Source organism: Scheffersomyces spartinae, assembly GCF_019049425.1.
Source record: "Scheffersomyces spartinae strain ARV_011 chromosome Unknown scaffold_5, whole genome shotgun sequence".
Taxonomy (NCBI): Eukaryota; Fungi; Ascomycota; class Pichiomycetes; order Serinales; family Debaryomycetaceae; genus Lizanozyma; species Lizanozyma spartinae.
The window spans coordinates 285,641-308,747 of NW_025065052.1; the positions used below are offsets into that span (position 1 = coordinate 285,641).

General features: G+C 39.1%; 10 protein-coding genes and 1 non-coding gene across 11 annotated transcripts; 5 read left to right on the forward strand and 6 right to left on the reverse strand.

The window, feature by feature from the left end:
* Positions 1-82: 82 nt before the first annotated feature.
* Positions 83-1,729, forward strand: SNG4 (Sng4p; the record flags this gene model as incomplete). The annotated part of the gene is made up of 1 exon (XM_043194751.1): positions 83-1,729. The coding sequence occupies one exon, from the start codon at positions 83-85 to the stop codon at positions 1,727-1,729; it is 1,647 nt and encodes a 548-aa protein (XP_043050502.1).
* Positions 1,730-1,742: 13 nt separating this feature from the next.
* HSM3 (Hsm3p) lies at positions 1,743-3,239 on the reverse strand (the record flags this gene model as incomplete). The annotated part of the gene is made up of 1 exon (XM_043194752.1): positions 1,743-3,239. One exon carries the CDS (start codon positions 3,237-3,239, stop codon positions 1,743-1,745), a length of 1,497 nt encoding a protein of 498 aa, XP_043050503.1.
* Positions 3,240-5,446: 2,207 nt separating this feature from the next.
* YEL1 (Arf family guanine nucleotide exchange factor) lies at positions 5,447-9,496 on the forward strand (the record flags this gene model as incomplete). The annotated part of the gene is made up of 1 exon (XM_043194753.1): positions 5,447-9,496. The coding sequence occupies one exon, from the start codon at positions 5,447-5,449 to the stop codon at positions 9,494-9,496; it is 4,050 nt and encodes a 1,349-aa protein (XP_043050504.1).
* A 448-nt stretch (positions 9,497-9,944) lies between these two features.
* On the forward strand, positions 9,945-10,565 carry PUP3 (proteasome core particle subunit beta 3; the record flags this gene model as incomplete). The annotated part of the gene is made up of 1 exon (XM_043194754.1): positions 9,945-10,565. One exon carries the CDS (start codon positions 9,945-9,947, stop codon positions 10,563-10,565), a length of 621 nt encoding a protein of 206 aa, XP_043050505.1.
* An 82-nt stretch (positions 10,566-10,647) lies between these two features.
* Positions 10,648-10,962, reverse strand: KQ657_004069 (uncharacterized protein; the record flags this gene model as incomplete). Its single annotated transcript, XM_043194755.1, has 1 exon — positions 10,648-10,962. One exon carries the CDS (start codon positions 10,960-10,962, stop codon positions 10,648-10,650), a length of 315 nt encoding a protein of 104 aa, XP_043050506.1.
* Positions 10,963-11,156: 194 nt separating this feature from the next.
* Positions 11,157-12,524, forward strand: KQ657_004070 (uncharacterized protein; the record flags this gene model as incomplete). Its single annotated transcript, XM_043194756.1, has 1 exon — positions 11,157-12,524. The coding sequence occupies one exon, from the start codon at positions 11,157-11,159 to the stop codon at positions 12,522-12,524; it is 1,368 nt and encodes a 455-aa protein (XP_043050507.1).
* Positions 12,525-12,540: 16 nt separating this feature from the next.
* Positions 12,541-15,075, reverse strand: KQ657_004071 (uncharacterized protein; the record flags this gene model as incomplete). Its single annotated transcript, XM_043194757.1, has 1 exon — positions 12,541-15,075. One exon carries the CDS (start codon positions 15,073-15,075, stop codon positions 12,541-12,543), a length of 2,535 nt encoding a protein of 844 aa, XP_043050508.1.
* Positions 15,076-15,719: 644 nt separating this feature from the next.
* On the reverse strand, positions 15,720-16,745 carry GRE2_5 (SDR family oxidoreductase; the record flags this gene model as incomplete). Its single annotated transcript, XM_043194758.1, has 1 exon — positions 15,720-16,745. One exon carries the CDS (start codon positions 16,743-16,745, stop codon positions 15,720-15,722), a length of 1,026 nt encoding a protein of 341 aa, XP_043050509.1.
* Positions 16,746-17,484: 739 nt separating this feature from the next.
* KQ657_004073 lies at positions 17,485-17,556 on the forward strand. The gene has a single exon. It is a non-coding gene; the product is annotated as a tRNA-Glu (tRNA).
* A 501-nt stretch (positions 17,557-18,057) lies between these two features.
* Positions 18,058-18,711, reverse strand: KQ657_004074 (uncharacterized protein; the record flags this gene model as incomplete). The annotated part of the gene is made up of 1 exon (XM_043194759.1): positions 18,058-18,711. One exon carries the CDS (start codon positions 18,709-18,711, stop codon positions 18,058-18,060), a length of 654 nt encoding a protein of 217 aa, XP_043050510.1.
* A 1,315-nt stretch (positions 18,712-20,026) lies between these two features.
* Positions 20,027-22,141, reverse strand: KQ657_004075 (uncharacterized protein; the record flags this gene model as incomplete). Its single annotated transcript, XM_043194760.1, has 2 exons — positions 20,027-21,683; positions 22,137-22,141. The coding sequence occupies 2 exons, from the start codon at positions 22,139-22,141 to the stop codon at positions 20,027-20,029; spliced, it is 1,662 nt and encodes a 553-aa protein (XP_043050511.1).
* Positions 22,142-23,107: the final 966 nt, after the last annotated feature.

Sequence of the window (23,107 nt, forward strand, 5' to 3'; positions counted from 1 at the left end):
GGTAATGAACAAAGAACTCAAATAGTTCAACTTAATTAGAGACAAGTGAACGAACTACTGGTTGTACCATAGCACAGCTACCATGACAAACCAATCAGATGCACCAATAGAATGGTCTAAAGCTTATGCTGACCCAGAAAAAGATGAAGGTCTTGAGATGGAATCACCGGCAGAAGCGACATTCCATTTAGATCCTCCTATGGATGAAAAGAACTGTACCACTAGCGAGTTAAACAACAACAACAACAACAACAATAATAATAATAATAATAATAATAATAATAATAATAATAATAATAATAATAATACCGAATTATCCAACGAATCCCAAGCGGGCTCTCGGTCCTCACAGCCAGAAACTATACCTAAAGCGGGTGATGATGATGGAGATAATGATAAGCATCAAACTTTTAAGCAGATTGCACAATCATCAACTTTCCTAACTGCAGTGAAGCTATTGGCGATATCGTATGTGCGGATCATAGTGGTTTATCTTGGAGTGCTTTCAATCTATTGGGGAACAAACTATCGTCGTGAATACAGATTCAAAAACATGAACTATCTCTTGGTTAGTGAGGATATCCCTGTTACACTTTCACCCACATCGACGATACTTCCAGCCTATATAAACGATGCCATCACCAACATGACGTTATGGGATCCTAACGTGACTCAATTGGGTAAGTTTGAGCTTGCTTCTTTACCATATTTTAAGGCTGTGGCTAAAATGGCCAATAGAACCACCAGAGAACAAGCTATACACGAAGTGTATCTGGGGAAGTACTGGGGTTTGCTTTATATCAGTGAAAATGCCACGTTCCAATTGTACGATGCGTTAATTCATCAGAACGTCTCATTTCTTGCAGAGGTTGGACTGTTAATAGACTTTGTCTATTCTTCTGGAAGACACTTTTCAGCTTTAAATCAATATGTCGTAAGGAACATTCATACGATAGACAATTTGTGGCTTCAGGATTATTCTAGTCCTCAAGTTTATGAACCCTTGGTACGAGATCAATTAAACTCTACAACAAAGTCTGATTTGCTTGCTAATAACAATACCATGGCATTGCTTTTGGCCAAACCAGCCATTAACTTTACGGATATTTCTCCTCCTCAAACTCCTGCAGTTCTTGGTCCAGCAGAATTGGGCCTTGTTTATGCATTCCTCTTTTCATTCTACCAATTTTCATTTACTACTAAAATGCATCAAATCTTTCTTGCTAAACTCAAATGGAGTAATTTTGTCATCTATCGTCTTGGGGCCACGGCGTCCAATTGCTTTGTTCTTTCTTTAGTATACCTGTTGATATCAATCGCTTTCCAAGTCAATTACCAATATGCCTTTGGCAGAGCAGGTTTTATGGTTCTTTGGTGTGTGATGTTCATATACATGTGGGCCTGTGCTTTGCAAAGTGAAATTGTTGTTTCCGTTATTTATATGAGTGGAAAGTTGTGGATGGCTCCCATATATGTTATCTTAGCCATCTGTTGGAATATTAGTCCAACGTTTAATCCATTTGTTCTTTTGCCTGGGTTTTATAGGTACGGATATGGTTTGCTGTTAATGTATAATGCATGCGAATTGTTGAAGATAGTCTTCTTCAATACGGAGAGACTGAGTATGGGCCGGAACTTTGGTGTTTTGCTAGGCTATATCGGATTGCTTCTGATCATTCTCATTTCCCTTACTTATTATGTGAAGGAACAGATGAAGAAGAAGAAATAATCCTCTCTATAGTTCATAATGTTTCATGAGCAATATCCACACTTGGATTAATATTCTTGATATTTCTGCCATATTTCATTAAGAGTAATGATTCCTCTAATTCATTTCTCCAACCATCTAACTCTCTGGGAGGGAATCCATGTAGTAAGGTTTCAAGTGATAACACTCTCAAGCTCCATATTTCCTTATCACTAATCTCCGAAGGAGCATTTATAAGATATCCTACCACTATAGACGGAAGGGAATGTAAAAGAAACTTGTATGTATGGGGACACACACTTAGGACGGTGATAAGACGATATGCAAGATCAAGTGAAGGTACCGATTTAATAATTTCTGGTGTCAAATGCGATTTAATTTGATCGAAGAAAGATTCATTGCGTAGTAGGTTCAAGGTTATACCAACTTTCAGTTTCAGATAGAAATCATCAAAATCACCACCATAGAATTCAGCAACAAAATTAGGATTGACTAACTGTAAGAAGTTTGCATCAATTGACGAAATCAATTGATAATCAAAATCATCTGTTGATTCAAGACGCATATTTGAAACCTTACAGAGTTCGATTTCCTTCACAAAGGAAGTAATTTGATGTCGGGCTTCGTTCATTGGAGGTACCATGCACTGTCTGGCCATGGTGCATATCAACTCAACCAACAATGATGTGAAGAATTGGAAGTTTTCCGTGGCCACATTGTCCAAATACAACGTGATTATATCTTGGAAAGTTCTTAGAACTTTCGAGGGCACGGTTTCATCAAGATCTATTTTGCCCAAAAGTTGCTTATTAAACTCAAGGATGCCAGCTACCAATAGGACGTCATCGTGACTTTGAAGAAACTCTAGGGGCCAAGTATATAAATCACTAGGGATTTCTTTGAAGTACTTGGGGAGTAAACCTAGTATAAAATTTATCATCCGGATACTCAATATATCATTTCGCAGCTTAATTGCCTGCAAGAAGTCTAACTTGTCTTTAGGCAAAAGTTGACTCTTAACTGTGTTAACATCGAGTCTTGCAATTTGTGATAGTAAGCCTTCAATCTTACTGAGTACACCTAATTGCCCGCTATCATTGTCGTTATCTGACGTCGTGAAATACCGCAGGAAGATCTTGTCGATTACTTGGGGGTTATTGTCCAAGAAGTCGTTGTCTCCTGACTCAATTTTCCGGCTAAGCACCTCCACTGCCAACACATTCAACGAGCTCAATGGCGAGTCTAATGCTTGGAGGATAAATGGAAGAGGATAGTACTGCAAGAACTGCTCGCATTCAACAGACTTGATAAGTACCTCTAATACAGTGACAATGACTATCTCGGGATCAATCAAGTAGTAGTCTGGAGCTTGTAAGATGTTGGTGATAATAGGAGCTATGGTGGGGAACAAGTTGGCATCTTCTTTGACGATTCGGGCAAACGCTTCCGGGATCAAAGTCTTACTGCTAAGAGGCGTCTTGTTGTTGAGCAGATCAGATAAGATCTGTATGATTTCTGCTGACGAAGACATGAACTGTAACTATTTATATGGTGCAAAAGTGATCAGGATGGCCAGGGGAAGTTTGTAAGTCCAATGGGGTAATATAACGCTTGTTGATTGGATACAAAACAGCTGCAGTAATGTAATGGTGTAATTGAGAGTCAAGGAGCTTATAAGATGAAGTCAATGTTCTGTAAACATCAGTCATGTATTAAGACTAGAAATATGATTTGTGCGCGACGTGATAACCCTATTTAGGAAAGGTGGGTCGTAAAGGAGCTTCACTAATATCTTTACCTTATTTGTTGTTGGTCACAGTGAGTGGAAGAATCATTATATCATGAAAACTTATGTCACTAGCACATCTACAGATCCCCTTGCTGGCGCAATAAAAGAAGATAGAATCAATTATTTTCCAGACACGGATTTCCTCTTATAATACGTTCAGTCGCAAGCTTACAAGTTGCTGTACGTGCATATGATTGAATTGCTAAGTGTCAGATACTTAAGTAAAGGCAGCACGGAGCGCGCATCAGCAAAGGTTGAGACAAACAAAAGAAAAGACAAAGAGATTTGAGATACAAGGTACGATTTATCGACTTTCGTGTTCATTCATAGACGATTCGCTAGAACATGTAGGTGGCAGAATCGATGGTAGCAATTAACTGAAATGATGATAATAAATGTAAGGGTCTTCTATTTTTGGGACGACCGAATATGGAATCCCGAACTGGCGAAAAGGTTAATTGCACGTAGTTCAATGCAGTACACACCAAAAGATCATAAAGATTTATATCGACCATTAGGCCAGAAGAGTTCGTATTTTGAGTTGAGAGTATACTAATGCATGTCGTCAGTGTATATTTGTATTTACACTTATTTGTTTCGATGTAGTCCTTCTGATATGCGGTATGATGATATTCATTGGGTTGCTTTTGTTGGGGTTTCCGCTTTAAGAATCGAACAAATACATGGTACTAATCCGTAAGTACATGATGTAGGTTTCAGGCACGGATTCCAGCGTTAAAGAATTCATAACATTTTATTTGTAGTATTAACTTGACGGTAGAATTAGACTTTTGTGCTAATGGAGTTGTAATACTTAACAGTTCGTTCAAGGAATGGTACTACAATGTTAATCGGTCGGTCACCCAAAGGGTGTAAACTTTTCAGTTCGCGCTTTGATAATGTGTACCTGTTTTACTTTAGAATGTCAGATTCAAAGCCAGTGTACATTTCATGGATGGAACGCATTTTGCTTCGGGGACTTAGCTCAAGTTACAAACTCTGGTGCAAAATGGTGTCTTGCAGGTGTCAATAGTAAACGATTACCGAATACAATAACTTTAATAACAATGAAACTACAACGGTGTCAAAACATGATACTTACACTAGCGCACTAGCGCACTAGCGTTCTAGCCAAACAAACCAACATCTGAAGCTGTATTAAAGCGCACTCATAATTAACACGACGACGTCACCTACACACTATGCAACTCTACAGCCCGAGGATGCGATCTTTCAAACTGCCTATGGCGATGTAACTAATATTCCACCTTATCTGGGGCGCTTTTGGAATGCACATCCACCGCCCACCTGTTTGGTTGCACCCAATTCTGTATACTTTCCTTGTTAGGAGAAGACATTTACGCAGCGAAGCGGCAATTGTACTGTACGAAATAATTTGTTTCCTATTCAAAGTGATGCTTTGTACTGGGTCCATACCGCGTTTCCTCTGAGGCGAGGAGCATTGTGGAATTATGCAATGCACTATGCTACAGTTCTATCGTTGTCATCCTTTTGCATGGGAGAACAAACTGACTTGCTACGGGTGGCTATTACCTTTTTTTTTCTTATTATATTATTTTTTTAAGCCCGTCGACTGAACCGAGCAAAACCACTAAAATAAAACTGCCTTTATCTGTCCTTCCTTGCAAATTGATATCGATAAATTGAAAACAAATACTTTTCCTACGGCTATACTGTTGTACGATTTAATCTTATAATTTTTAGTACCAAGTCAGTAACGACTAACTATTCACCTTCGTCTTACAACTATCGACCTAATTGGTAACGTTTTTCCGCATCGCTCGTCTAAATCCCCAGCTCGAATCATTTAAAGCCCTTCACCTCTGGTGTACCAAATTCGCTTACACTTGATTCCATTTATAAAACCGTATCGCGTTCTCCCTGGTGTCTGAAACGAAACTAAGATCATTACCTTGTACCCAGAAATCATGGCCCATACAGAAGTAATCTCTGGTGGTGGTGGTGGCGGTAATGAAAATAATAATGATATTATTGTTTCTGTGTTGACCCACCCCCTTGAAGATTCCCAATTAGTTTCACAAGAAAATGGTGGGTCCAAATCAGAACCTCAGGAATCACTCCATCTGGTGCTGAATGAAGCTACTGTTATGTCGTCTCAGGATGATATAGATACCAGCGAAGGCACAGCCAATTCCATTCATGAACCTACCCCCACCAATAACAAAGGTGATTCATCAACATTAATGGATCAACAACAACAGTCAACCCCTCCAGAATTTCTGACTCCTCCAAAGAGAAAGACTACTAACTTATCTACTCAAGCCCCAACAACACCTCAGGAGTATATTCAAACATTTCACCATAACTCGTCGTCACATTCACATGCTGGATCCCGTAACAGCTCATTAATGGAATACTTTTTAGAAGCTCCATCGCCTGCTAACTCAGAAGCTTCCACCGTTAGGTATCCTGAAATCGCCCGAAAGTTATTCAACGAAGAGTTTGTGTCGATCCAACCGGAAGAATATACTCAGTTCATTGCTGCCAATGATGAAGAATCATCTATCATTAGAATGCATTACATGGACCTTTTCAAATGGAATTCGAACTTGTTAAAATCAACAAGAACTCTTTGTTCCAAGTTATATTTAAAAGGGGAGTCCCAAGAAATTGATAGAATCCTTTCAAGTTTCACCAAATCGTACTTGAAACAACATCCCAAAAACGTCTTTCAAACTCAAGACTTTGAAAAGATTTACATTGTCATTTATAGCTTGATCTTATTGAACACGACGTTGCACAACTCCGAAGTCACCAAGAAGTCAAAAATCAGTCAAGCAGATTACATTAGAAACACCTTCTCAACGTTTCTACAACAGAATTCCAAATCTTCCAAACCCTTGGACTTGAAACAAAGAATCATGATTGAAGGTGAGTTGTCCAAGTACTATGAATCGTTGGCCAAGAATGAATTGCATTTGAAACGAGAATCTAAACGCAATAAACAATTCAGAAACTCAATGATATCTTCCCACAGTAGTAGTCATGAGTATAGATCTTCAAATGGTGCAGGCTCTTCTTCCGGTACGACTTCTACCTCTACTACTAAGAACAAACCTCATCCACCTTTACCTGCGTCACCTACCACCAGAATGACGCCTGCAAGTACCAGAAAGGCACACAACCAACAACAACAGCTGCAGTTGCAGATGCTCGATACCCCAGATGGAACTCATCAACACGTGATCCCTGGTACTTTCCCAGACCCACCTAAGGAGTCATGGAATGCTTCTCCGAATAATGATAGTTCTGAAACTATTGGCAACACAAATAGCCATGAAATCGAAAAGGTTTCACTGAATGGTAACGGAGGAAGTGATTCTACTACAGTACCAGAAGAATTGGACGATCAATTAGAACAGCAGTATCAAGATGATGGTCCGCTTCACTCTTCGAACGCTATTCCACCCAACCTCATTTCAAGACAAATGTCCGCCTCTTCGGCGTGGTCCAGTGAATCAGGTCCAAGACGGCCATCATTGCAAATGAATAGATGCGCTTCAAATCAATCACAGGTCTCTCACATGACTTCTGTTTCTCATAAACCACGCAATAAGCGGGTTGGGTTTACCAGAGCATTAATCTCAGACCAGAACAGTCTTTATCGTAATGGCAATGGGTCCCGTGTATCCACTGCGGCCAGCTCTATTCGTACAGCAAGAGCTTGTCTGGTTGATAATCGCTCCCAACAGAATAATATCAACATCAATGAAATCATATTGAACTCTGGTAATGGACACCACCGTCGTCGAAGCTCTCAATCCTCCAACCATGGAACACATGGAAACTCGCAACCTAATGGCGTTGTTTCAACTGCTACTCATTCGGTTCAAGGTGTGTTGAACAAACGTGTTTCTCGTGCCAGCATAGTTTCCAATGAATCACTGGTGTCATATAATGACGATACTTTATCAATGATCTCATTGGACACTGCTGACATCAATTTAGGTAATCAATTTGAACCTGAACAAAACATCGAAGAATTTAATGTCGATGACTATCAAGATTATTATGACTTGACATTAGAATTACAAGGTGCACCTTATTTGAAGGAAGGTTTAATGAAGTTGAAAGTGATCAACAATGACCACGATGATAATAGTAGTTTGGGTGACGGTTTGAGTTCTTCTGTTGAGCTGACCAATGGAAGTGTTTCATCATCAGCAAGCAGTGGACGATTCTTTTCCTTCTTTAAGAAGAGTGGAGCCAAAAGTGGCGAAATTAATGCTTCTTCTGAAAACTTGGGTCTACTTCCTACAAAATTCACTGAACAGTTTGTTGTTGTTTCGAAAGGTCAGCTTTCATTATATTCCTTTGATCCTAAGATCATCAAGAAGTATCAAAAGAACTTGAAGAAGATCAAGAAGAAGGTGCAATCCAATCATCAAAGTCGTCTTGGAGGTCGGAAATTGTTGGATAATTTCATTCTTGATGAAGATGTCAATATGGCTGATGAAGAGAACATTGCAGACAACAGTACAGGTGCTGTTGGAGATGGTAATTGGTTAAAGAATGCCGCAAACATTGGTGTTTACAATTTGTGTTCCACTTTCTCTCAAGTGGAGAAATTGGAAAACACTCAAGGAGCTGATTCGAATATGGTGCTTTGGTCCCTAACATTCCCCAAGGTATCCAAGAAAAAGCCTAAGAAGTTTCTTTTCGAGGCTGGAACTCGTGAAATCGCCTTAGAGTTTGTTAATACTTGTAACTTCTGGGCATCCAAAATAACTGCTATTCCTACCTTGGAAGAGAGTGTTTCTTCTATTGAATACGGCTGGAACGACCTTGACCGGTTAATTCAGACTCGCGAACAATTCAAGAGGATTAAGACTATTGAGAAATGGGAGCCAACTATCAAAGGAGTTTATCTTTCAAATTATGTTGTTAGTGGACAATCTCCAGATATCAAGGGAGATCATTTTGGTATGATGAAGCAATTTGTCAAGACTTTGAGGTATTACAACCATTTGAAGAAGCTATACCATGACTTTGCTATTTTAAGAGAACGATTTAATGATAACTTCCCAATTAAAAAGTATAGTTGTTCTAATTATACTAAGATCATTAACAACTACAACGCAAAGATAGTTGAGTACCGAAACGAATTAAAAAAATATAAGCATTATTTAATCATTTTAGGGTTCGGTTTGCAGTTACGTTTTGACTTGGAAGAAGAGGACCGGTTACAGGAATTGGATCAGACATTAAATTCAGAAGGATATGAAGGTTCTGATAATAAATCTGTAGCCAAGGCTGCAAACAATAATTCACCAACATTAGTTGCTGAAGATGAAGATGACTTGACCAAATTGGTGAAGAAGGAGATTCATCAATTATTCTCTAGTTTAAAGGACTTAGATAAGAAGATCCCATCATATGAGTCAAGTAAATCTTTACAGAACATTGTTGAATTGACTAAACTTAAGGTCCCACCACCTGAAAACTTGGATATCCAACCAACCAATGAAGACGATGTTCCCTTCCATCTTGTTAAGTCGCCTAAAACGTTTGCGTTTTCTGAGTTTCAAGATATTGAAAGTCCCGTTTCTCAACTCTTAAAGTCCGGGGGTGCCTCACCAGTTGAACCAGCTTCTGCAGGTGGCGGTGATGCTGGTACTGCTGGTATTGCTGGTGGAGATAGCAACACACCAGCCAAGACCATCACTCATAGTTTCAGTACTAACACCATTCAAGAAGAAGAAGAACCTGAAGATGATGAGATGAACAACACTACTATGATGAACACTACAAGCCAAAGCAATGCTTCTAAAGGCATTGCTAGTACTGTTTTGGTCGTTGAGGCTCATGAAGCGTTCGGCGATAGTGCTACTAATTTAGAAGTTGTTGCTTCACCAGAAACTAAGATTGAAAAGGTTTCTGAAATTGTTAAGGCCAAGGTATCACCTACAGTGCACATTGTTAATGTTGGCACTAGTGCTCCTGTATCCAGCAACTAAAATTTGGGATTATTATTATGTTTTATTAAGTATTCCATTATGGAATTGTATTATATAGGATTCTCAAGGTTTAAAACCTTAGTTTATAGTAATATTAATTGAATAACTGTTTGCAGAAAATTGGTATATGGGAAGCAGAATATGGGAAAAAGTTGTAACAAGATTAACAGTGGTAGTATTAGGACTAGGAGCAGTAGTAGTAGTAGTAGCCCTAAGTTGCCCTATTGATAACTTTTGAATAACGACTACTGTATTATTATCCAGTGCACGACTTTGTTGATTAGTCGTCTTTTTTTTAAGGTGGCAAGCGTTGAGTCGCATACAAACTACCAACAAGCAATCAAGGTATACTATATAAGTGGTACCCTATTCCCGCACCACAAAGCAGTCGACATACATATACATACTCATACATATACATTACATATACGTTCTACTAATAATAATAATGTCTGATCCCAGTTCTATCAATGGAGGTGCAGCCGTTGCAATGGTTGGTAAAGATTGTGTGGCCATTGCCAGTGACTTAAGATTGGGGAACCAAAGTTTAGGGGTTAGTAACAATTTTGAAAAGGTGTTTCAATTTGGAGATAAGACGTTTTTAGGATTGACTGGATTGGCATCTGATGTGACTACATTATCGCAAGTGTTCCGATTAAAGACGAATTTGTATAAGTTAAGAGAGGAAAGATCCATTGAACCCCAAACTTTTGCCAACTTGGTTAGCTCTACATTGTATGAGAAGAGATTTGGGCCTTATTTCATTGGTCCTATTGTTGCAGGGTTAGATTCTAAGACCGATAAGCCATTTATATGCGGATTTGATTTGATTGGGTGTATTGATTTTGCTAAAGATTTCATCGTTAGTGGTACCGCCAGTGATCAATTGTATGGGATGTGTGAATCCCTTTATGAACCTAATTTGGAGCCCGAAGATTTGTTTGAAACTATTTCACAGGCCTTGTTGAATGCCGTTGATAGAGATGCATTATCTGGTTGGGGATGCGTGGTGTATGTGATTACTAAAGATAGGGTAGTCAAGAGAGTATTAAGAACTCGTCAAGATTAGATATATCTATTACTATATACATGGGATAAATGTGTAGATACATGGATTAATGTAGATGTATGGACATGGAGTATGCTCGCTGTTACTTGCCCTCTTTAGCCAACTTCTTTGCAGCTTCTTGTTCAATCATCTTCTTCAAATAGCCGTCTTTACCATACAACTCTTCGTGTCTTTGTTTCTGGGTCTCCTCTTTAAGCTTGCTCCGTTCCCGGGCTATTTTGATTCTCTCTTTGGAGTCATTCACCCGTGTGTAGTGCAAGCACTTTGCTAATTCGTCCTTTTCAAAGTTGCAAAGCCCGAGACTCTGTTTGAGAAACTCTTGGTTGTGGCACTCTTCAAGGGCGTCCATGAGCTTTTCACAGGGCTCAAATCTGGTCTTATCTAACTGGGGATGCATCGTAGTGGAGAAGAAGAAGTAACTGCTTATAACTGCTAAAACATCTGTCAGTCATTCAAAGGCACTTGGTTCAGTTCTACTCGGTTTTATTGAGTTGTACACGACTGTTAGTGAGAAAGTATGCAGCCGTAAAGAGTAACTTAACCCTAGCGTGTCAACATATATATACTTAGACATAACACTCAAAAATAATCATGCTGGAAAAGACAGAAGCAGATGACGTGTTGGACTTCATCAACTCGTTACCTGACACCAAGCCTGTGAGTGGAAGCGGAAATAGCGCTGGAGCTAAGACAACTGGCGGGGATAAGAAAGGAGGAAAGAAGGATGAAGAGTTGTTTGATTTCTTAGAAGAATTGGAACAACAATCAAAGACTCCTACTACAAAGTTTGAGCCCAAGAAGAACAATGGTAGTGTTAATAATGTGGAAGAAAAGAAACTGATGAGTTCTACTGCCAGTACACCTCGATTAGGAACTCCTAAGCTTGGAGGGAGCACCAGTGGTACCAACAGAATTAAGAAGGCTGAAGGAGTGTCTAATGTAGCAGTAGCAGAACCAGTAACACCACCACCACCACAAGCACAAGTACAAGAGCTGAGAACAGAGTCTGGTAATGATGAACTTGCTATTGATCCTATTGCTTCGCTTTCTTCATGGTGGAGCAAAGAAGGCTCAGATACGATTCTGTCGTTCTGGACTACGATGGCGTCTAAAGCTGAAAAGGTTGGTGAAACGACTTTCCAATTGGCTTCAGAAACAACCAACCAATTGAACCAAAAGAGACAGCAGTATTTACTGGAAAACCATAAAGTGGAAATCGGCAACTTGATTCTGAAGTTTGCTAATGGGTTAATTAAAGAGAACGATGAGCTCTTGGATATACATCTCACGTACGACTTCACTGATGATTTGGACTATTTGACCAGTTTGGTCTATGATAGTTTCTCTCTGGCAATGAGTCAAGTTGAAGGTGACATTGCTGTGAATGTGGGTAGTAACCACAATAGAAATCCGGAGAGCAATGCTGATGCCATGTTCTTTGGGAAGTTGATTGACGGTGAAAAATTATGTAATGCTAATTTGGAGTCTTCCATGAAGGAGATTCTCAAAACGAATAAGAAGTTGAAGGAAGAAAAGGCTGCACACGCAGCAGAGTCAGAATCTACAGAAGGCGGTGGTGAACAAGATGATTTCAAAATCAGCAGATCAGACATATTTGTTGCTATCCAACCTGTGACCACAAGATTGGAAGATAAACCTCCGGTGAAAAATGATGAGGAAGAAACTAACGATGAAGTTATCATCGATGCATTGAACAACGAGTCGTTCTCATTTATTGTGATGATGAGAGATATTTCCAATAGTATTACCATTCGGTCCAAGACCCAGGCTTTCCCATATAAATGGTTCAAATGGCTTAATGGAAATATTGGTAACGAATTTGAACAGCTTGAAGGCATTGATCCTCGTGAATGGGTCAATGATTGGATCAAAGATGGCTTACGTTTAACTTTCGGTGTCATGGCACAAGAATACGTTATCAAGAGAATGGGCTTTTAAGTACTATGAAGATTATTTAATCAAAATGAGTTGTGTGTTCAAGAGTGATGGTTTCACTGAGCAAGATATTGTCACTACTGTTACCAACAAGAATGTCGTACTCACCCTTTTCAGAACACCATTGATGATAATATTCATCCCAGAAGGCAGTTGCTCTGCCTGTATCCAATTGCAATTCAACACGTTGCGTTTCACCTTGTTTCAAAAAAACCTTTGTAAAAGATTTCAACTCCTTTGGGGGTCTACTAACTGTAGTTTTCTTCTGGGAAACATACACTTGAACCACCTCTTGAGCATCTATTCCTCCTTTATTTTCAATTTGTAACGATACCTTAAGTTTTTTGTCAGTTGTGGTTATAGTCACTGCCAAATCAGAGAACTCAAATGTCGAATAAGACAACCCAAACCCAAAGGGGAACATCACGTCCTTCTCCGTAGCTTCATACCACCGGTAACCAACAAACACACCCTCACCATAATAGACTTGACCTCTGTCGGACTTAAAGTTCAAGTATGCTGGGTTGTCTTGTAACCGTTTGGGAAACGTCAAGGACAACTTTCCCAGAGGGGAAACATCTCCGAAAAGAATGTTAGCAAGTGCATTGGCACCCTCGCTACCACTGAACCAACTTTGAATAAACACTGGGACGTCATTGATGAAAGGTAAGTTCACTGGCGTACCTGACTGATTAACCACAATTAAATTCTTATTGACTTTAGCCACTTCTTCAATCAACTTGTAAGTAAGACCGGGTAAGTCCATGGTAGTTCTATCGTAGCCTTCAGATTCCCATTCCTTTGAGAGTCCAACCACTGCAATGACTATGTCGTGAGTCCTAGCCACTTCAACTGCATCCACAATCTCTTTTTCGGCGTTACTGATGGCCTTAATGGCTCCAAAGGCTAATGCTCCACCTTTATCACTGAGAGAATCGGTTCTTCGTTCCAAAAGCGATGTAGGACCACTACCAAACTCAACCTTGAAGGGATACGACTTCCCTCTCTCCAAGTACACTTTCCCAATAACTTCTTCTGTTCCTGTATTGTAGAACGATGTTCCTTGTTTTTGGGTAGTCTTGTTATCTACTACTAACTGGTTGTTGACAAAGAGTTGAGCCGTACCTACACACGTAACCCCGAACTCATAATCTCCGGTTTCGTCAGGTACAAAATCCGCCTCAAAGTCAATGTAATACAAATTATTCTCGGGGATCAGCGGATTGGCATAGTCGGGCAACCGAATATATGTTGGTGAGGTTAATTTAAACTCGTCTATCAATGTTCTAAACTTGGCGGTGGGTGGTTCTAAGTATACTTTAGCCTTAAAGCCGTTTGACTTGTCCTCAGGTATACGAAGGAAACGCGACATTTCTGGGGTAAATTTATGCGAGTGAACTCCGACGGAAAAGGTGGGCTCTTTTCCGAGTTTGGTACTAATGGCCAGAAATGGGGTATCGTAATGGTAAGCAGTAACAGATGCCGAGCCTCCTCCATGAATAGCTGTATTCTTTGCATTTGGTCCAATCACGGCAATCAGTTTACCCGAGTCCTTATTCAAGGGTAGTAATCCTCCATCGTTTTTCAAAAGTACAATACCTTCTTCAGCATATTTCCGGAGTTTGGCTGCGGTTTCCGGAGTATTATTGGTTTCACTCTCCGGTCCTTCAAAAGGGATTTCGGAAGCAATGGCCCAATTAATAAACTTCAACATTGACCGAACTCTGTCATCAATAAACAGTTGATGTAGTTCATTTGTGTTTGCTTGGATAACAATTTGTTCAGGTTTCCTAATTTTTGGAGGTCCAGGCATTTCAAGCTCCAAACCCGCCTCAATAGAAGTCTTCAAGTCGTATGTTCCGTACCAATCAGACATCACTGTTCCCTTAAACCCCCAATTTTCACGCAAAAGCTTAGTCAAAAGTTCATAATTGGACGAAGCATGTTGCCCATTCACTTTATTATATGATGACATGACAGAAATTGGTCTTGCAAGTTCATTTTCATGTTTGATAGGAATTTCAAAGGGGAGAGCATAAATTTCTCTCAATGATCTTTCATTTACATTTACATTGACCTTGAACCGTTCGTCTTCCATATCGTTACAAATAAAATGCTTAAGACACGCACCAACACCTCCAGATTGAATACCTTCAATCACTCCCCGAGCAATGTTCCCACTGAGAAGAGGATCTTCAGAAAATGATTCAAAACCTCTACCACCATTGGGACCCCTCTGGATATTGACAGTGGGTCCAAGAATAACATGGGCATTTTTATCGTACGCTTCAACGGCCATGAGCTTACCCACATCTTCCATCAAGTCAGGGTTCCAAGTGGATCCCAAGCAAGTTCCACAGGGGAAACAGGCGGACTTGATTCCAGGGAAGAAATGAACACCACGTAGACCATTGGGTCCATCTGTTAAACGAACAGAAGGAATGTTCAATCTAGGAATGGGAGTTGTGTGCCATCTATCTCTTCCAGCCAAAAGTTGAGCTTTTTCCAAATCAGTTAACTGGTTCAACGTTTCTTCAATATTGAATTGCTTCATTATGAAAGTGGTGATGAGTACAAGCTGAATGGCATTATGTAGATGCGCTGATTTGAAGGGTATTTATAGTATGGTGTTTGATAGAGAATCAGAGCCATAGTCCTGGGAAGCCTGCAGTTTTAGGAAACTTTTCCCATACATTGACAGATTTAGGAAACACACTTCGAACAATAATGCATTGACTCATTTCTGTGGGGAACTAAACACATGCATTTACATGGGAATAGTACGCTCACTTACATGACACAATCACTATTGATCGAGAACTCTTTCAAATAAATGGTGAGATTGTAGGTATATTGAGGGTATGTCAATAGTTGAGCATAACTACGCCGTTAAAAGACCTGCTGTATGCCATTATTGTGTGATACGTAGTAAGATCTTGAGTTTATCCATTAATGTAGTGGTGATGGGCATAGGGGTTCTCAAAGCTCCAAATGTGTTGCTGTTGTTTTAGCAACAATCTTCCCTTTACAGTAAGATTGTCGCAATAACATGCTGCAAAAAATGGGTAACGTTTCCTAAACAGTAAGTCCGAAATTAATACCGCAAAATGCACAAACTAAGCATGCTCTTTAGATAAGTATCTACAAATTATATCAATGATTGAAACTTTAAATTGATTATCCATAGTTCTAATCTCATTAATCATGAAGGTTCTTCTTAACAGAAAGAATTTGCTCAATAGAGTCTACGACAGATTCTCTAAGGCCGATTAAGGGCTTACCTATCAAGTCTCTGGTCTTTTCGTTATCAATCTTGGAACTTGAAACCAATTGTTCCTCAACGGTTTCTGGAGCACCAACTGGGATCTTTCCACGGAGAGAAGGAAACTCTTCGTTCAAAATGTTCAAGATTGATTGTGTGACAAATGATTCACTGCTCAACAATAACCTTTGACCAGCGGCTTCAGGCTTTTCAAAGGCAACCAAATGAGCATCAGCCACGTCTCTAACATCAGCAAACTTACCCATATGTTCTGGAACATCGTCACCGGCCTTCAATTTCAAGAAAGAATAAAGGATTTCGGAAGAAGTGTTAATCAGATCCCCAATTGAAGAGGCAAAGGCTTGAGGACCAAAGACATATGATGGGTTAACAGTAGTTAACTTGAAGTTAGGCTTTTCCTTTTCAAGGAATTCCCAAGCGGCCTTTTCAGCAAAAGCCTTAGAAGCACAATACCCAATCAATGGATTTGCAAGACTCTCTTCCCAAGTAACTGGGTTCCAGGATTCCTCGGAATTCACCAAAGTGTTATCTCCCTCTCTGCTGAAAGTGAACATAGCAGCGTAAGATGACGTAACCACAACATTTGTGACTTGTGGACCGTATTTCTTAATAGAGGATAAGGCATTCTTAGTACCGTTAATAGCAGGCAATAATAACTCTTTTTCAATATCAGTGACCTGAAAGTGGAATGGAGAAGCTGTGTGTAAGAAAACAGTAACTTCTGGATGATTTTTTAATGCTTGGTCAAAGGCACCTTCAGCACCGATATCAGCAACAATTTCGTAGGAAAACTTTTTATCCGCAAACAATTCAACCAAGTTATCACCTTTGGCAGCAGATCTTACAGTTCCAACAACGTTATAGTTTTTATCAAGTAAAGCCTTGACAACATGTTGGGCGATAAATCCACTGGCACCAGAAACTAAGACAGTAGTAGACATTATTCTAATATTAGTATTGAGTTGAAGTAATTGAGTTATTAGATATTAGACTGATAGATAAGGTCTAAAACAAATGTAATTAAAAGTTTATTTCGTCAGATATTTATATTGGCAGGATAGTTTGTCTGCTATAGTTCGATGAAACTTAGGCCGGACTTCTAGAGCCCCGAAGTAGCCAATACAGCTCATCACGGATATAACAGTTGCCATAATAGGAAGTCAAGTAGCCGAGATCAATTATACACAGGAAAATAACCGTTGTTTTTTTTCAGAATTTGGGTCCTATTGTACTGAATTACATAATTTGAGTTCGAGTAAGGTATTATCTCCGGTACTGTATTGTGGAACCCCGTATTACTAATTAACACATTTTCGTCCGTAGGTGTTAAGTATGTGTGCTGTGGCGACTGGATTTGTATTGAAAGTGGTATTACAATTGCATGTAAAGAAGTTGCAATAATCAGAACTCCGGAGATTTCAAAGTTGACTCACGGGTGTTCAATTGCCATAAACAAGACAACTAAACTTATTACAATTACATTCAGCAATAAGCAGAATTTTCACATTTGGCTATTGGATGGTAATGGCTAGCCTTTTTTTATTTCCATATATATCGGAACAATACGCATCCCTTTATATGACCGAATTTCAGGAGTACATTAGTGTTGCCACGTGAAAAGTGGTTTGTGTACTACACTACAAGATTACACTACAAGGTGCTTCTATTTGCCTATCTGTGTCCGATATAGTGTAACGGCTAGCACGGTTCTCTCTCACAGAGCAGTTCCGGGTTCGATTCCCGGTATCGGAGTAGTTTTTTGACCCTGATTTTGCCCCAAGTTTACTTCCAAACAGGATTCTTTTGAATCCGCGCCATTTTTCGCTTTGAGGCGAACCACGAGGGAAAAATTAGATTAGGTGATAGAGATAAGCTCAATAAGAAAAGAAGATTACCCCCCTCAACTTTGTGTTATGCTCAATAATGTGTCTTAGTGTCCCTCCTTTTTTTGTGGCGAGGAAAATCTAGAACTAAATCCTATATATAAGATAATGATAACGATTTTAGCCACAAAGATAAAGTTCGTATTAATCCGGTGGGACAAGGATACAATTACAACACGGTGTATTATACTTATTATTATACTATTATTAATATTCAACCTCTATAAAACCCAAAACTGTAAATTAAATCTCTTCTATAATGCTCACAACAGCAACAAATCGCAAACATAAAGCAGCGTTCTGTGCTGGGAAAAATCATCAAACTTGATGAAAACCCTTAAATCCCAAAACCACATGTAAAAGTGGTTGCTCAAAATAAATCAGCATATTCTGCAACATGAGGGTGCACGGGTTTTGACCCTGATGTTTTCAAATCACGAAGTGACTCTTGCAAGGCCGCAGCCCATTGATGATCACCAAGGGAAGCGGGAGCAGCTTGAGCTGTAGGCAGTCTTTGCATTCCACATGATAAATAGTGTTGCATAATTCTGTCTAAAGATTCATCATCATTAGCAATTAAAGAATTATGATAATCAATCACCAAAGGTCCCCTGATAACATTTTGTTCATCAAAAAATTGTCTATCCAAAGCTGGTTCCAAGTCATAAGAACGGGAACAAGGACCATGTGGAAGAATCTTTGCAAGAATCAGTTTATTACCGGGATGAACGTTAATACATTCATCAAAGATATACCTGTAATCTTCATAAGATAAACGAGAATTGGTCACAACATTAAGACCAAACTTATCAGTAGCCGTATCGTTAGTAGCGTTACGAATAGGCAATTTACTTAATGACTTCAATTTGTTCAATAATTGACCTGAAGCTTGAGAGCTGGGATAATGGTAAAACTTTATGGCGCCACCAATTGATTCCACAGGAATTGAGGTTCCCAGTGGAACAATGCTAGTGGCTTTTAAGGCAGGTGATCTGCCAAGTGACCGAAGGAATTGTTTGAACATTGAATAGATAAAAGTGAATAGGTTAATGTAGTATCGTAATCAAAATAAATTTGATATAGATAAACAACAAGAAGAAGAAGAAGATAAGCGAATGGAATGAAGTGACAGGAGGATCTTTGGGTGTTTAAATATTATTAAACGCACACAGGATCAGGAAGTAAAAGAGGAGAAGCCAAACTGGTAGCACCGTTGTTATAAGCCGTATATAGACAGAGGGGTGCGAGGGAGGGGTTTTTTCTAATAGTTGCTTTTGTACGACACAACAAACAGAAATAGAAACGTTTCCCAAACCAAAACAAGTAATAGGATTGAGCTGGAACTTTCGGAAAAACTCCCTCGTACAGCCATGGAAAAACTTGCCTCCTGTTTTTATTTTTTAAATAGAATTTAGGACAGCAGAGGAAAGCAATTTGCGTGTGATTACTGTCACCCTATATTGCTAAAAGATTAAGGGTGGGCTTAAATGGAGGGTGAATGGAGTAATAAGGAGCATTGTACGGAGTTACTATCATAAATAGTACTGTCATAAAATAACAACACCTTACTAATTTTAATGATACGCCAATAAACTTATGGCAGAAGCCAACAGAAATTGTTGTTGTACGTTGTTTCGAAAGATAGGGGAAGCATTAAGTTCGTGTCAAATTGTAAATACCTCGTTTCCGTCGTCCAAATACAGCATCGCAGCCTTCGCCACACATCTCTTCTCCTCCTTGTCTCCTTGTTGGATTGTGTTTGTGTAGTTTTTGGTTCTATAATAAGCTTCACAATTGGCGATCGAATTAAAAATTCTCCTCTTTTACCCTTCCCCTCCCTCTGAAAATTAATTATCGTATACGGAGATATCTAGCGACGCTACCAGTTCATCGTATAAGAATATCCTTATTCTGATTGAAGAAAATGCCCACATGATAATTGCCATTAAAGAGAGAGAGAAATATGTAGCTAGATAGAACTAGTAATCATAACCTATGCCTTTCTTCTACATATGCAAATTGAAATGAACTACTCTATAATATTGGCGCTACCAATGAGCGTTCATGTGCATCCGTACTTTTTAATCATTTGGTTGCAAAAGATTCACTAGTAAAAGTTAAATATATATATATGTAGAAAGATATACATATAGATTGTAATTCTATAATGTATAAAGATATCAATGCTTGTAGAAACAGTAATCAACGAAAGTAATATATGAAGTGGAATCATACAATAAATCGCACTCAAAATTCCCATTCACTAGTTCACCTTAGTGAAATAAACTATAACCAATATGACATAAGAACTGAAAAATATAAGAATAAATCCAAACCCCTCAAGTAGAAGAGTTCTTTGGATTATTGTACTTCCTTGCCGGAGGGTTCTTAGGTGTTGTGATCATAAAGTTTATGTTGTTATTTTTATGGGAATGCTTCACTTTCTTTGGTAAAGGCTGGAGGGAACTGGAACTTCGTCTAATAATGTGTGGTTCCTGTTGATCTGGTACACAAACCACTTGGTTCCCTTGAACAAAGTAAGATAACGGCTGTTGTTGTTGTTGTTGTTGTTGTTGTTGGGGATAATATTGTGACTGATGAGGATTGGGGTTGGAAGCTGAGGGTATTCCGTAGGGACCTCCAGGGTATAGAGCTGCTCCAGGATAATTATGTCCATAATTAGACGAATTATCTTTGGAAGAACTTCCCATGGTTTCATTAGAAGTTCCTGGTGGAACATGAATGGGAGGAGGTGGAGGTCCTTGGTAATACATGGGGTATGGCGGATAGGGATAACCTGGAACATGCTGTTGTTGCAGTTGCGAAGGATGCAGAATTATCACACCTTTAGCATGATGATGCTGTTGTAAATCCCCCTCTGTTTGAGGAGGTTGGGTAGATGGCAGACCAGAGCTAGGAATTGCTTTAGTGACTTGCTGTTGTGGAGACCCTCTATCATCATTGCTTCCTGAGGCATGGGTAGCAGAGTTTTCACTGCTTTCTGACAATATCCGTCGATGCATGGTATGGGGCAGAGAATCTGGAGACCTTAAAGGCGAGATGAAATGACTTCGTAAAGTGTCAGCGGTATCATGATGTAGGTAACCATGACCATCACCGTGTTTCCTCTTGAGACGATTCCCATTAGCCGAATAATAGGTTTCCAACTCAGTCAAACGTGATCTCAATTTAGAAAACACATCTTGAGGTTCACTATGAGTAGCTTGATATCGATTTTCTTCAACTCCATTGGCAGGAGATATCATATAGGAAATCAATTCCATTGGTAAGTTTAATGATTGTGCAAGCTTTAAAAAGTCAACTGTTACTTTACTGTGTTCACCTCTCAATTGTTCTTGTTTTGTTCTTTCCTGTTCTATTTTCAATCGAAGAAGTTCATTTAAAGTTTCTGAAGTACATGGCCAATGAAGCAGTTCATTAGCTTCCATACCCAAAACCTTTGAAACCATGCTATTAAAGCTACATTTTTTTACTTCAGTATTATGTTCACTGGTAGCTGTTGTAGATGTACTTGCAATTGTTGTTTGGGGAGTTGTATTATTATCACGAGGAGATGAACTTTCAGGAGGAGTAGGCCCAGACGTCGTCAGTTTCTGCGCAACATCTGGAAACTGCTTGGTATCACATGTAATGGCTCTAGGACTTGCACTTGAAGTGACAGTTTCACTTGTATTGGTGACACTAGGTAACGATGCAAGAGTTGAAGTTGTATTTGGAGATTCAGCTAGAGATTTGTCGACATTAACAACATCATCAGGTACAGCTATTGTTGCACCTCGAGAAGTTGAACCACTTCTAGAATCTATGGAACAAGAACCCAAAGAGCTTATTGATTTCGTTAAACCAGTTAACGGAGGAAGCACCAATTTCTTAGTATCCGGGTTAACATGAATCCCTTGGAGAACAGATGAATCTTCCAGAGAATGTTCCGGATGAGCCTGGGGTAGATTTGAAGCTCCATCATGGGATTCAGGGCTCATTAGACTGACTAGGGACAACACTTTAACGGGGCTCTCAAGAGCTACGGCAGATCATAGACAAAAGAACAATGTAATAATAAGAACTTATAATTGACATTCAACCAAAGCATTAAACTGCATCCAGAAGCAGTAGTGGTGATGGTGACAGTTATAAAAGTCTAAATAAGAAGCTTTATAAAACTTGGTTGGTTGAATGAAGATGAAGATGAAGATGATTGAAGGTATAACTATAACTTAACACCAATACAAACTAATAGTACGAAACCCCTCCATCTGTGCCAAAATTTTAACATTGCAGGAACCCCCACCCTATATATGACCTCCACATCCAAACTCAAGAAGCATATCTCCTTTCACGGTTTGAGGGCCCTTCATCATCGTATCGAAGATCATTATTCACCAATAGTTGAACGACTTTCCCTTTTAGGAAGTGTTCCTAGCCTGCAACCCCATCTTTATCTCAATTTGGGAATTTCGCATTTTGCAACTTGTGGACTAAGGTTACTACAGATGAAGGGGAATGTGGATACTGAATGCATTGTCTGTGCGAGTTATTTCTTCAATGGGGAAAAAACACGAGACTGTACAAGCCGTAAGTGTAGAGTAATGATTCAAGCTTTTTCATTGTTGAAAATTAGATCATTGGTGGGTGTGTTAGCAAGAAGTGAAACAACGAGTATGTAGTGGTAGAAATGACACAACCAAGAATTTTAATGTATAATAAACATATTCATGCAACGATGTCTAAGTTATTTATTCTAGGGTTATAAATAATAGCTGTTCCTTCTCTAGCAATTATGATCACTATTATTATTATTACTATTATTATTATTATTATTATTATTATTATTATTATTATTATTATTATTATTATTATTATTATTATTATTAGTATGAAATTTCAGTAGTACACTGTAGCATACTCTTGCTTCCGTCCACGATTGTGAACTATCTCCAACTTCCGTGTAGGTGCAATATAATCCCCTCTATACGCTGTATATATAATTCCACGGAAGGAAACCCGGTATCAGATTCTATTATAATGCAAGGGGGATTATACCATTTGACGAAGTAATTTCCGCTCAAACCGACCGAATATAGTTACAGAGGGGATGAACATGAAATTAGACCCGTCTTTTATTGAGCCAATCTCGCGAGATGATTTTTCCATTGTTAAAAGACTTATGCATTGAGGTACATAATAAAGAAATTTAGTATGTAATTTTATTAGCGGCAGCATCAAGATTCAACATTTGTGTAGGCACTGTATACTCTATACAGGGTAGTGTGCATGGTCTGGCAAAATGTCGCAGGAGCAAAATGTCGTTTAGCCCCTTTGGGGATAAACTACAAATCAAACTTTCTAATCAAAGTTAAAGTTTGATAGCTGCACCCCAATTGGGAACATCCTTAGACAGA